The sequence below is a fragment of the Oreochromis niloticus genome, linkage group LG12, assembly GCF_001858045.2.
Source record: "Oreochromis niloticus isolate F11D_XX linkage group LG12, O_niloticus_UMD_NMBU, whole genome shotgun sequence".
NCBI lineage: Eukaryota > Metazoa > Chordata > Actinopteri > Cichliformes > Cichlidae > Oreochromis > Oreochromis niloticus.
In genome coordinates, this window is record NC_031977.2 from 22,904,495 (window position 1) to 22,917,923 (window position 13,429).

At 43.6% G+C, this 13,429-nt stretch overlaps 1 protein-coding gene across 3 annotated transcripts in view; it reads right to left on the reverse strand.

The window, feature by feature from the left end:
* The window catches only part of ptch1 (patched 1), a 50,912-nt gene extending 39,870 nt beyond the window's left edge, over positions 1-11,042 (reverse strand). The window contains exons 1-2 of one of the 3 annotated variants that reach the window (XR_003213224.1): positions 9,225-9,809; positions 7,606-7,798 (exon numbers count right to left, since the gene is read on the reverse strand). Coding sequence is in view for 2 of the 3 variants with exons in the window: in XM_013271894.3 (XP_013127348.1) it covers positions 7,606-7,798; positions 9,225-9,395 (364 nt within the window). In the remaining variant the exon portion in view is untranslated. Of the gene's footprint in view, positions 1-7,605; positions 7,799-9,224; positions 9,810-10,899 lie in introns of those variants that run through there. The other 2 variants (XM_025897046.1, XM_013271894.3) reach the window with 2 other exon arrangements.
* Between the last annotated feature and the right edge of the window lie 2,387 nt (positions 11,043-13,429).

Sequence of the window (13,429 nt, forward strand, 5' to 3'; positions counted from 1 at the left end):
GGGCATCTCATGGACCGTCTGTGTCTTGCTTGCTCGTGCAGCTTTCTGGGATGTATCCATCACTTTGTGCCTGACAAAGGTAAGAGTGAAATGCACCACAACTATCTATGAAAAATTAAACATTTCTCTTTTTTTGTTAATGGCAATTATCATCTACTTTATAAATTCAGCAAATGCTGGTTGTTTATACTCCATTCTGTTATGTATAGGTCTGCAAAACAAACAGAGCCAAACTTTTACAGAAGGGCGGATTATAGTTACACCAAAAACAATCTCAATCCATTGTAAAAAGCCTAGAAATACATATTAAATGATCATTCGCACACACAGTGAATGTATAGCTACCCATAGCAGCGTGACAAAAACGCAGAATTTAAGTGAAATCAGCGCTAGTATAGACACAGACTATACTAGAAAACGCCTGCAATTTGTTCTTCTTGCTGAATTAACTGCTGACAGCCAAGATAGATTTCCTGATTTCTTTTGTTTTCTTCTGGAAGAGGGTCATGCACTGGGGGTGTGTGACAAAATAGAGAATGACACATAGTGACTGATAAAACCCAGTACGACAGGAAGAGTGCAGACTGAAAGACAGCACAGTGGTGTCCAAACTTAAAAAGCATTAGAAGTATACAAAAGCTTCCCATTTCTGGGCTCCTGTGATGGACTTGAAACCTGTCCAATGTACTATAAGCAATACTTATTGCTCTGTGTTAGCTCCAGTAGGCCCTAGACCCTCTGCAACCTAAGGTGGGTGAGCAAATAATAAAATGGACAAATGCACAGGTCCAAAAACACTGGAGTAGTGCAGATGCCAGGGAACAATGAAGTAGAAAATGTTTAAGTGTAAACATGGTCTTTATAACAGCCAGTGCTCTTTATGCAGATAGGTTACAGCACAAGAGATGATTTCACTCAGTTGCATACTGATTCAATCTGGAGCTCCAAACTTTTCAATCATCTGACAGAGGAAATGTTATCTTTGTATCTTTATGTCTTGCATGTGCATGTGTGGTACTTGTGTAACTGCCGTGGTTGCCAGATTCTATGACGACGTGCTGCAGGAATTGCAATGAAATATACAGCTACGTATGTAACTGTGGTGTGCCAGAGGGGCTAAAAAAAACAAAAAAAAAACCATACACACACACACACACACACACACAGTTGGAAATGTTAGCGAGAAAATTTCTCTGCTCTGCAGCCTGAGAAGCATCAATCCACACCCCAATCTCTCTTTCCTAGTGTACGGTAGGCACTGCAGCCAAAACACAAACACACTACTGCTACTATACTCTTGCTTCTTCCCTCACTCAGTCTCCTCTCCAACACACACGCACACAGACACACGCACACACACACTCTCCCTCTGCTGTTTTGTACAGAAGGGTGTTTCTCCACCCTTCTGGCAGTCATCGCTGTGAGGGAGGGAACAGAGGAAAGGGGAAGAGGGAGGGAGAGGAGGCGAGGGGAGGGGAGGGAAGGGAAGGAGGGAGGCCAGACCACCCTGCTCTCATGGCAGGGCTGAGTGTTTACATTGCCGTGGCTCACTCTGTAATACATCTGGCATTCTGAGGCCACTCTCTCTCCAGCCAGGGACGGGGGAGTGGTGGTGGTGGTGGTGGGAGGGTGGGGGGCAGGAGGGGGAAAGGAGGCTCGGGTAAAGAGAGAGACCTTTCTGGCAGAGAGGAAAAGAGAGGAACAGAAGAGAGAGAGGGAGCGAGAGAGAGGGAGGTAGAGGGGGAGGGTAATTCTCTCCACAGTCTCCTGTGGTCGGTCATTCGCAGGGCTCTGGTTTTTGAATAAGAGCGCCTGAAAGAATGCAAAATGTAAACAGAGTGCTTGGAGGTATCTCAGGATGTTGTTTGTGAATGGGAGCATGCTTGCCTTGGGAGCACACACACACACACACACGCCCGCCCGCACACACGCGGGGAACACTCGACGAGCAAATTTTTTAATGTTATTTCACATTCACTTTTGCCAGGTAGGCCTAATATACACAAAGCTGTTTTCAAACGCCAGCTTGAGAAAACAGCGCAGCGAGTCTGTGTACAGTACCAGAGGCGCAATGTTTCCCCACACTAAATCCCTCACCAGCCAGCCTGCACTTTTCATCAACTCGTAAAGTTTAACACAACACACTGGAATGTTATTCCTTATAGAGGGGTTTAATCATGTTTGTAGTGAACTGATAAACACAAACTCAGCGGAGTGCAGTTTGGAACAAGCGCGCATGTGTAGGTGCGCTCACGTTTGAGTATTACTGTATACATTTGATGTCAGGGAGCAAAACTGATGAGGAGAGAAGAATAGATGACTCTGTGTCGTGTATGCCGCGCTAACTAGGGAGAAATATTGCTTGTGGGGGGCGTTTGTATGTTTGATCGCTTGCTGCTGCTGCTGCTGCTGCTGAAAGAAAGCTGCAGGAGGTGTAGTGTGAGAGAAAGAGTGAAAGGGAAAGAGAGAAAAAGAAAGATGACGGGAGAAAAAAAGAGATAAAGGGAAAAAAAGATACTACCAAAATAGACTGCCATGCCAACCCTGCTCAACCACCCACTCATTCACAGAACCAAAACTCCAAAGCCTCTTTCTGCGTACATGTGTGCGTGCACATGCACCCATGCATGTATCTATGCTTGTATACACATCAAAAGCTGAATAATTCAGCCATGCAAACCACAATCCTCTCAGTGGAGACACCACATTCAGGGCACTCCTCCTCCTCCACAAAAAAGGATGTCAAGGCTTCTTCTGCATGCACTTAACATTATACTGCACCCTTTTCCACTGCCATTACCAGCAAAACAACAAAACAACCACCAGCTCTGTTGACTCAGTTCTTAATCATACTAGATACAAAACAGACACGGAGGAACGGGCAAGGAATGGCTTTAGAAAAACAAACAAACAACAACAACAACAACATTTGATCCTATCAGACTGGATTTTGAAACCTTAAATCAGGCTGCACACAAACATAGCCTGGCACCACTGTAACTGTTACCATACTGATTTCAGGGACAAGCTAAAGGCGCTCCATTTTCAATTTAAAAGGAAATTAAATTGTGAAATTTCTGCAGTATGACTTTGAAATTACTCCCTCTGTGACATGTCGCTCCTCCAAGTGTATTCTGTCGTTGAAGCTGGAATGATGATGTGCGCTGTTGTAGCACTTGGATATTTATTTGACATAAAATTATTATACAGTAATTCAGAGATTAAATAAAAAATAGATTCACTGCCCTCTGCTGGAGAAGAGATTTTAAAAGTTTGATCAGAAACTCACAAAACTGAATCGTCTCACAATGAGAAAAGAGTGCAAACTCGAAACAAAACAGCTGGCACTGAGGCGCTCTATTATACAGTAGGCATACACATGCGACATGCCCGCACGTGAACATATACAAACAGTGACTGGTGACAGCTGCGACCTTTGCTGCATTTCTTCCACCCCCCCCCTCCCACTTCTGCTGTGAGTCTTCACTCTGCACCCAGGCCACAGGGTGAGTATCAGGTGAGGTTTTAAATAGTGGGGCCTCTACAAGATGACCTCAGGGTCTCAGGGGTCTACCCCCGTGGCCCCCAGCCTCTGCACTTATGCCCCCCAAGAAAGCGCTCCGGGACCGAGGCCCTCCCCTCAGTCTGCAGCCTTGAGACTACAATCCACTGCCCTATGCCCCAGTCACAGCCATAAATCTGGAGACCACAAGCTCTTTTTAAACTCGAATCATTCATATAATTGCCATACATTTGATATCAGACACAACTGTCAGGCAATTACACTCTTTTTCCTTCTTGGTAATCAGTTTCCATAGGGGAAAGAGATTCGATTTTCCCTAACCAATCATTAGGGAGCAAAGTGTCTGACTGGATGTAATATATTTCTAGGTCAACACTGATGTGTAGCCATGTCAACATGTCAGTGGTTTTAAGATTGGAGCAGAGCTAAGTTAAAATAATCTCTGACATCGGTCGATACTGCAAAAACATGCCGTTTACGTAGGAGTCGCCAGTGTTAACACGAAGCCTCCGTCTTCTCCTCCAGTTACTGCTCTTCACTTATCCTTCATCAAACCTCTTTGGTCCACAGATTCACAATTCTGGACGCTGAGGTGTGATGAGAACAAAATGCACCCACTCAATGCCTGCTTCATCCTCGCTTCAGTCTAGGCTGAATCTATAGACTAAATAAAACTCCAGCCACGATTACCGCACAGCTCCACATCGTCCTCTTCACCCCTGGCTTCAACTTCAACCCTTGCCCAGAGCTCAAGCTTCAAAAGCCCCAATTTCCAAACCGTCCACTCCCTGCGTCTCCTCTTCCCAATCAGCACAGCTCCATAATCTCCAGCCCTTGTCTCAGCAAAGAAATGGAGCAAAAGAGAGAGGGGCTGTCCTACAGGAAGGCCAATGTTTATGTGATACTGTTTTAATTAGGGGCAGGCAGCGTTCCTATTTTCTTTACAATTTGGCCTGTGTTTGCCATAACCTAGAATGCCAAGGGATGGCTCCATTTTCCATTTGCAGCCAGGAGGAACCCTAAAGGACTCTCATTCCTCGCTCGTCTATGTCTTCTCCCTGAATGTGGCTTATTGTTAATCACTGCAAGATCATCTAGATGATCTTCAGGTTTAAGCTGAGGATGCATCTGAGGTCGCAAGCCAGTGAGCATGTTTTCCAACACTAAGGAAAGCACACAGAGAGCTTCAGACCACAATTGTGTGTGGGGAGACAGTACACCACAATACTACAGCTTCCTGTTTGAACTAATCATTTCCTGTGAGTGGATATAAACACAGAGCTTGTCTGTAGTGCGGATACAATCTGCCCTAAATAGAAGCCACGGTCACTTTGATGTTTTCTAAGTGGGAAAAACAAGACTGAAAATCTTACTATCTTGCCCCGATTGTTAAGTAAAGCACAAACTTCCATGCATCCTCAGAGGTCTGACACCACTGCGTCTTTGTGCAGGCATGCATCTCGCTCCCAATTGGTCTCTGTCACTTTGTCTAATAAACAGAACTTCCTGTGTCAGAGTATTTATAAACAGTGCTGAGTGAGCACTGTGTGAGAAAAGACAATCCCTGCAAAAGCTGTGGCACGTGACCTACAAGCTAACCGCAGCAGAGACTTAACGGTGGTCTGCCGGAGACCTCAGCTGCTCTGGAGCTATCAGAAAGCAGGTGACGACTGACACGACATGGGATCGCAAACGTGAACGTTGCTCCGGTCCACACTGGAGGAGCTGAGAGATCTGATGGGAGCTGGGCTGTATTGTATGCGCGCACGCATCCACAGGCCACACAGCTTCCATGTGGGGTCGTCCATGGGTCGCCTGCGGAGGGGCAGTTCCAACCAAATGAAACATAAACAGGCACTCTGTCCTCTCCTCTTTTTCCTCTCGGACGATGGGCCAGTCCCCCAGCACGGCCCAGCACAGCGTTCCACGGTCCAGGCAGAACTAATCTATCCCTCAGCTGTGCAGTCTAATCTAAACAAACAGATCTCTCCCTACCAGCATCTGGAACCCCTCACTTATCGGGATGTAGAAAACCACAGCAGCCCTGTCTTGTAGTCAGAGCCTGTGTACGAGCAGGGGTTTGCATCTTGGTGTGAGCCAGTATGAGACCATTTTGTAGATGTCTACCAGAGGTCACTACACTACTTGTGTGTCAGCCAAGGTCAGGTTCAGTTCTGTCAACACCAAAATTTATTGGTGGAACAAAACAAAAGTGCACAGTCACTCTGGGTTTGAGTATCCTGAATTTGATGCAACACCAGCAGCGCTAAACTTGCAACAGGATCAGCTGAAACATCTGAAACTGCTGATAAATCACAAGTTACCAGACCTTGCAAAGACAAAAAGGTGCTAATAATAATGGGAAACTGAGAAAATCTACAAATTCTCAAATTTGAGAAGCTACAAGAAGACCGTTTACCTACTGAATAAATAACTCTGAAGTTATAGCTTTTAGTAATTTTAACCTCAGTACTCTGGAGAGGCTGAAATAAGTCTACAGTTTGCACTTGCAATGCATCTTGAAGCCAAAAGGCTTCATTGCTGTATTTTTGAGTATGCTTTAAATAAAAGGTTTGCCAAAATGTTGCTAAACCCAGTTCTTTGAGAAGGGCAGCAGTATGAGATGGAAGAGTAAAGCTCATAAGTTACAACAGGCCAAAGTGATGCTCTTAGTATTTTTTAGTAATTTTTGTTAAAAGCCCACACAGCGTGTAAAATTAAAGGAGCAGGCAAGCAGGTAAACAGGCAACAAAACAGTGACAGGTCCCTGCAAATGTTTGATTTATTTATTTTTTTTACATAAAATACAAGAAGTTATGAATATATTACTAATTCATTTCAGCACTTGCATGTAAGAGTAAAGGATGCACTGTGAAGTGTGCAATAATATTCAGTTCCAAAAGGTCCCGGTCACTTTAGTATACATGACCGTGGTCAGACATGTGAAAGGGTGTGAAAACAGTGCGATCCTCTGAGTATAATCAGGATTCCTATCCCAAAGAGGCTCCCCTCTGCCTAAACTGTTGCCAACTGCGCCTGCGCCGCAGATTAGAAGAACACGCTGTCTGTCAGACCCCTGCAGCTGCACGCAAGGGGAGAACAGCCAACCCCGGGCAGGAGGTGTGGTGTTTGATCTGTACAGGAATCAGTCTGCTTTAGTGCTTGATCTTGTTAACTTTTTTTTTTAAACCTGAGACAAAGTGGTTTTAAAAAAGTTAAAAAGGCAACCGCACAAGCACACGCTTAAAAAATGCATTCATTTTTATAACCAAACAGTACTCCACTTCAATTTCTCAACAAGTCTGCTCCTCCATTCATGACTCCTACAGCCAACTCTACCCATAAGCGCAGGAATGTGGATCAAAGGAAAGGAAAAAAAGCTCAGCCCCTTCCCCTTAAACCCCCCCACAAGCACCACCCATATGCACAGTTTCTTTCTTCCTTATATATTTTCACTCTTCAAAAGTTGTTTAGGAATTTCAAAAACAAGGAAAACTAACAAGTGTTCCATCCACCCCACAAACACGAGTTCCTGCCCTCACTCCGCTTTTTCCCTGCAGCCGGAGACAAATCTTTTTGGAAAGTTGAGAGCTGTCCAAAACGGGACCACACACAGTCAACTGCTGGGGGCAGGCAGGCAGACACACACTCACACACACACACACTCACACACATCTCACAAAATGGCGGCTTTCACAAAAATTTCCTCTACCCCGAAAGCCCCTTATGAACTTAATTACAACTTTTTATGAGCATAGTTACACTCAGCCCTTGCACATCTTATGTGTGCATCTAGAACGGTTTTAGAAGCTAAGTGTGTTGGGAATAGGCAAGTATTTTCAAGTTTTGCTTGGGTGCTTGCCAGCACCTATACAATAAACAGTCCCCTTACCTACTTCATTTAGTAGCACCAACAAACCTTCTTCCTCCAAACTAAACTGTGTCAAATTCTTGGAAACATGCAATATGAAGTGAAACAGTTTCAAAAGCACTGAAATAAAGAAAAGTCCTAGGAGGTCACACTTAAAAACATCATGAATTGCACAGCTTGTCAAAAAACAAAATAATCAAGAGCCTCTTACCTTCCACCCAGAGTTTCTCCACATCCGTTTCCAAATTAGCTGCCCGTAAGCCCACAGCAAAAGCTCCAAAAATCATGAGGCCAACAACCAAAAACTTTCCGCAGTTCTTTTGAATGTAACAGCCCAGCCTAAATAAAAGTCTCTGGAACTTCGCTCTCAGCCACAGAGGTGCTTTCCTCCCAGTTGCCTTCCCCTATGATAAGACAAGAGTCCCAGAGTTACTGTCAGTCAACAGACAAAGCACCGCACTTACCTGCTCAGGTGATGCTGTAGGGTTAAAGACAAAAGATTTTATGGTATTCATGCAAATAAGCTACAACAATAAATGTGTCCACTTAAAAGAACCTTTACAGTTTTAAAGTACAAGCCTCTCTTTGATCAAAGAATCCCACCTGCTCTCCTTTCAGTAAGACTGCACATTTACCTACAACCGGGGATCTAAAGTCAGAGAGCTGGGATCTTCCAACACATCCACTAAATCCCTCTGCTAACCTTTATTCACTGAAAAACCACAAATCTGCTGGGGATCCTGGGTACTGCTGAGGACTCCCCAGAGTGCGAGCTACAGGTCCTGTCAGATCAGAATCCTTAGCATAATACATGCTAAGGAAAGATACCACCATTCCCTGGCATTTCACAGCCACAATAACCAGTTATGAATACAAATAATATTTTAAAAATAGTCCAAAATAAGTACATCTGGACCTCCAGAGTAGACACAGGTAAACAGGACTGTAACTGTCAAACCACAACTAGACTAAGCAGGCTCCCTTGTGTCTTTGTTCTACTCTTTATGTAAAATGGTCATTGGAAGCACAATACTGCGGTTAGTAGCAGACTATAAGTCTTAAAAGACAGAATAAAATAAAATACTGAATGCACTGTAGACCACATGCTCCCCACTTGACAGAAACTATTACATTTTGAGGGGTAGTGTAATTGCTACTGAAGTAACCTGCACGCACACATCGCCCGGTGATATTAAATACCCTGAATCGGCGCATGTGGTAAAACCACAAATACCACCACCACGCACTCACACGCGCTCTCCCCGTCCGGCCGCTCGTGTGTTCCGGCCTGCACGGGGAAGTGAAGGAGCTATCACGGGGAGGAATCACAATATTTGTGAACGGAAGAGGGCAGCCACATGGATTCTTTTACTTTCCTCCTCTTTACACGAGTCACCCAAGTTTAGACAGTGTCACCCAAACTCTTTAAAGCTTTGGGTGCTCCGCGTAAAAGAAAGGCTGGATGTTATGAAACGGTCAATGGCAGCGTTGCCTGCGAGAGTAAAAGCTGCATGTTTTTTGCCTGGTGCGGGACCGCTCTAGGTTGGGGATGCACTGGAAACAATCGCGTGTTTGTACTGGGGAAACGGGCACCTAGAACTTGCAGCACATCCTTCATCATAAGCCGGTTGCATCGGAAGAGTCGCGTGAAATCAAACACAACTACTTTGCGCTTTTCTGCAACCTTGCCTCACCGCTGTGTACCCCGTGCCCAGCCCGTCCCGTTACCTAGCAGCGACTGGACAGTTTGGCCACTTTTTTTTCTTTTCGACGAATACAATGAAAGCAGCATCACAAAGCCTTTTCCCGTTCAAGATGAGAAATAAGCACCTCTGAAATTTGCTCCAGAGCAAAGCCCGCATCGCAGTAACTCGGCCGCTGCAAATACTCCAAATCCAGCGGTGTGTTGCGGGTATAGTCCCCCCTGTTCCTCCGCGTTATCCTCGGCCGATCGGGGTCTCTGTTTTCCTGCTCGGAGGGCGCATTACCAGCCGAGGCCATGTTGCGGGGACAGCGATATGGTTTCCCACTTTATAGTATTTCCCCGAAAGCGTGTAGCGATATCCCAAGAGAACAGAGTTTCACTCTCGGAGATCTCACACCCGTGAAGTAGGGCTTCATACTCCTGTTGGAGACGGCGAGTCAAAGTCTGCGCCTTCCATCCCAACATTTCGTGATCCGGAGGTCTCCACCGCTTTCACCGCATTCACCGTGTCTCTTAAAAAAGTAAGTTTCTCTCAAAAAGCGAGCTTCGCGAAGTGATTTCCATACACAAGTTGTCGGGTATGAAACCTCGATAGTCGTAGCATTCTGGTGACATCTATGTGGTCTTCCCCTGGGCCGCGCGTCACGGCCAACTCTGAGATTCAATAGAAATGAAGAAAAAGACCTCTCTCCATTTGGAGGCAGAGAAAGAGGAGGGGTGAGTAGAGGAAAAAAATACTCGAGATCCCGCCTCTGGGGCTGTCAGATTGCAGGAGTTTCTTGCATCTGATTGGTTCCAGAAGGGCAGAAATTACTCAGCAAACACGACTATTATTAGCTGCTTAGCAACAGCTCACTAAAGTAGAGAGACCACCCAGGCAGGCAGACCTCATGTGAGCATCTCCAACTTCAGGGGAGGCTCGCCGAGAGTCGAACCCATTTGGTGCATTCAGGTTTTCACGTAGAGCTCCGTTACAATAATGAAGCGTTTCCCTAAGAGGACCCGAAGTCAAAGACAAGGTATCCGTTTGTGCATCGGAGGGGGCTTTTTGGCATGTCAGAACTTTAACTATTTTTTTTTTTCCTCAGATGAGCCTCTAACTGGTTCAATGAGAGGGGGGGGCGGCTTGTAGGCTATAGTGTTGTTGCGATCTTTAGAGTCAAACACCGCCAAAAAACAGCTCATTAGTGTTTTGTACATATCAAAATACGCCACAGCCTCAGGACCACAGCTCTCTACAAAGCAAAACAAAAACCCTTTGATAAAACGTCTAAATGGAAAAAATATTACCTATAGAGAACTGCGATGTGTTTATGCGCAATCACGCATACAAATGCCAAATTATCTCCCCTTTAGTCTAGTGATCCCACAGGGTAATATCACAGTATTATGGTTATTTAGCTGAAAAAAAAAAAAATCACATTTCATATAGATGCAGATATACACAAGAACTATTTGTGCATTTACATCTTGCTGCACAATAAGCAAGCGGATTTTAGGATTTCATTATAATCTGATGTCCTTAAGCTCCTAACACCTGGTTGCCAAAGGAGGTAGCATTTATCCGTGAGGCAGGCATCATTTTTATAACTGACTTTATTCTGATAGAACTTTTTTCATAAAATAAAGATAAAAACAAATTCATTCAAATAAACAGACTTCGGGTCAAAATAATAAGGTTATAATAAACAAAACAATTAACTCCAGCAGCCACTCTTGGCTCGCCAGAGCATCAGGTGTATTTCACACCTAAGCCATCTAAGCTGACTCTGGGCATGTGGCTGCCAGCCGAGCACTTACCATCATCTGTCCTGGTGGGGAGAACATTCAGAACAAATCCGTGATTTCCCGCTCCTCGGAGAGCGAAACGAGTCAGTTATAATAAAGATAAAAAGGAATGATTAAGTGTTGTGAGGAGAGAAAGAGATGCATCGTAATCTGTCTTGGTCACAGTCAGAATGCTCAGAAAAAAGTTCACCCAATTATAAGACTGTGCCTTTTTTGGCCACGTTGGTGGTCTCCTTAGCTTCATAGGCAGGACCCTTTGATTGTCACGTGATTAGCCCGAAGTCGTAAACTGTGCCAATCACGCAGCAGCAGCTTCCAGTATTTCAGGCTGTGGTAATTGAAGGAAAAGAAAGAAAAAGAGCGCACAACGCACACCTGTGCACTCTGACATCAAAGAAGTGAATGCAATGCAATTTAGAGACGCACAGATACACGTATGTGCACATGTGCGTACTTAAGGAACAAGCATATAGGATCAAGCATACAGATCATTTCCATTGACGTATAAGGGATTGTTGATGCTGTATAATAAGGAAACCACAAACAGATTAATACAGTGACATGTCCTCAGCCACATAGTCTCAGATTATATTAACTTCTAAAGACTGATTCGTGTTACTATCAAAGTAAAGTCATTTTACTACCCTTAGTGTCCCCCTTGGAGCAAATTACTTTACATTTGGTCTGGACAGAAACTGTCACTGTAACATTTTACTGGAAATAACATAACATTCATATAAATGCTTATTTCTGATCTGTCTGTATCATAAACACTAACATTCTTCTTTGCAGTTAGTAGGAAGGTTGGTTGTGATGGAGAAAACCCACCTTAAATATATACAGTTTAACTGCCCTCAGATACTCCAGGTGTAGTATCTGAGTGAGGGAAAGCATCCAAGGGGGAACAAAGTTAGGCTGCGATGCCCCCTAATGCTCCTGAGAAGAACCAGGCCTGTGTCAGTGGAACAGGAGGAAGTAGGAGCCGCAACTGCTGCACAATATCTGTGCTATGCATGTTCAAGTTGTTGTCATGACAGTAACGCTGCAGGACTCCATAAAAGTGCCTCAGGTCATTGTGGAAAATAGCCCCCCCCCCCATTTGAATACTGTAGTTAAAAGTTGTAAAGATATGCCTGTAAAAATGCTCTCGGGAGATTATATTGCAAGCATCTGTGTGAACTAATGAAATACATATGCACAAACAACACTAAAACACCCTGGACCAAACATGAACATATATCCTTTTTTATTTATTGACATTAACATGGATGGGATGCACTAATTGTTGACTTTAGGAAGGGAGAAATGAATCCATCTTATTCTGATTTGTAAATGCAGGAAACAGTTTGGGTTTCAGATTTTGTAAGATCAACAAGTCCATTCAACTTGTAAGGTATGAAGCAACAAACAACAAAATAAAAGGTTTCAGTAGTCACCTTTTCATACTTGTCATCAAAATCAGATTACTCCCCTTTTTGTGACGGAATATGTTTAATAAATCTGTATCTAAACATCATTCGTTACATGGTGATCGACAGAGAAATAAGTTAAACTGCTCTTCTGCATCTGCTGTGACACACTCACTGTTCGAAACAATATCCTATTTTTTTTAAATATTTGTTAACTTTTTTTATGTATTACATTTAAAAAAAATTGTTTCAGAGTTAGTTTGCTTGTTTTACTCAAGTTGATTGTTCGAACTGTTTAATTTTAGGTTTTTATTATTAATATGTTAAGTTTTGTCAAGAAGACATACTTTTATTTTTATCTAGCCCTCGTTCACAGCCACATGGATTTCTTAATGGGGAAAGGAGATGAAGTATTCATTTAGGTGCTTGAGGTATTGGGCATTGATCCCAGAATGACTTCACCAACAAGTCACCTTTGGTGACCCCTGGCAGGGCCCCTCACACCCCTCAAGGCTGGTCGCTGGCCAGTGGCCATGAGAAAACGCTGAAAAACCTTGCTTAGTGCATGCGTTTATTTATGATTTGCAGGTGGATTACAGTTCCAAGCAGAACTGTGCCAAAACATTACTATCCCTGAGTCAAAACAATAGCGTCTTTTTAGCCAGGACCATTGTTATGCTTGATGCAGGGATAAACAAAGATTTCTAATCAATACTATGTCCATTACCTGGCGTTATGGACATACTTTTTTAACCAGTCTAACCACTGCATTTTTAGTCAACTCATTTTCTGTCACATTAGTAAACTGTAGCAGTATCCAACCAACCAACAGTTTAGAAAAAGTCTCGTAAATGCAGAAAGTTATACTCAATTTAGTTGAGTATTTATGAAGTGTTTGTTTTTTCCAGTCGTTATAAGACTACAGTAGGTGTAAGTCACTTACAATGAAGTGTATTGAAAAAAAAAAGACCAAAAGGGGCAACAACAACAGAAGAACAGAAAAAACTGCACCTGTTTATTGAAAACAAATGTTCCCAGTTAAGCAAGAACATCCTCTACTCTTGTTTTTCATGCTGCTTACAAAAAATAAAGAGAAAGAAAATCAATATGGATGCGTGGGAGTGAAGGTTTCT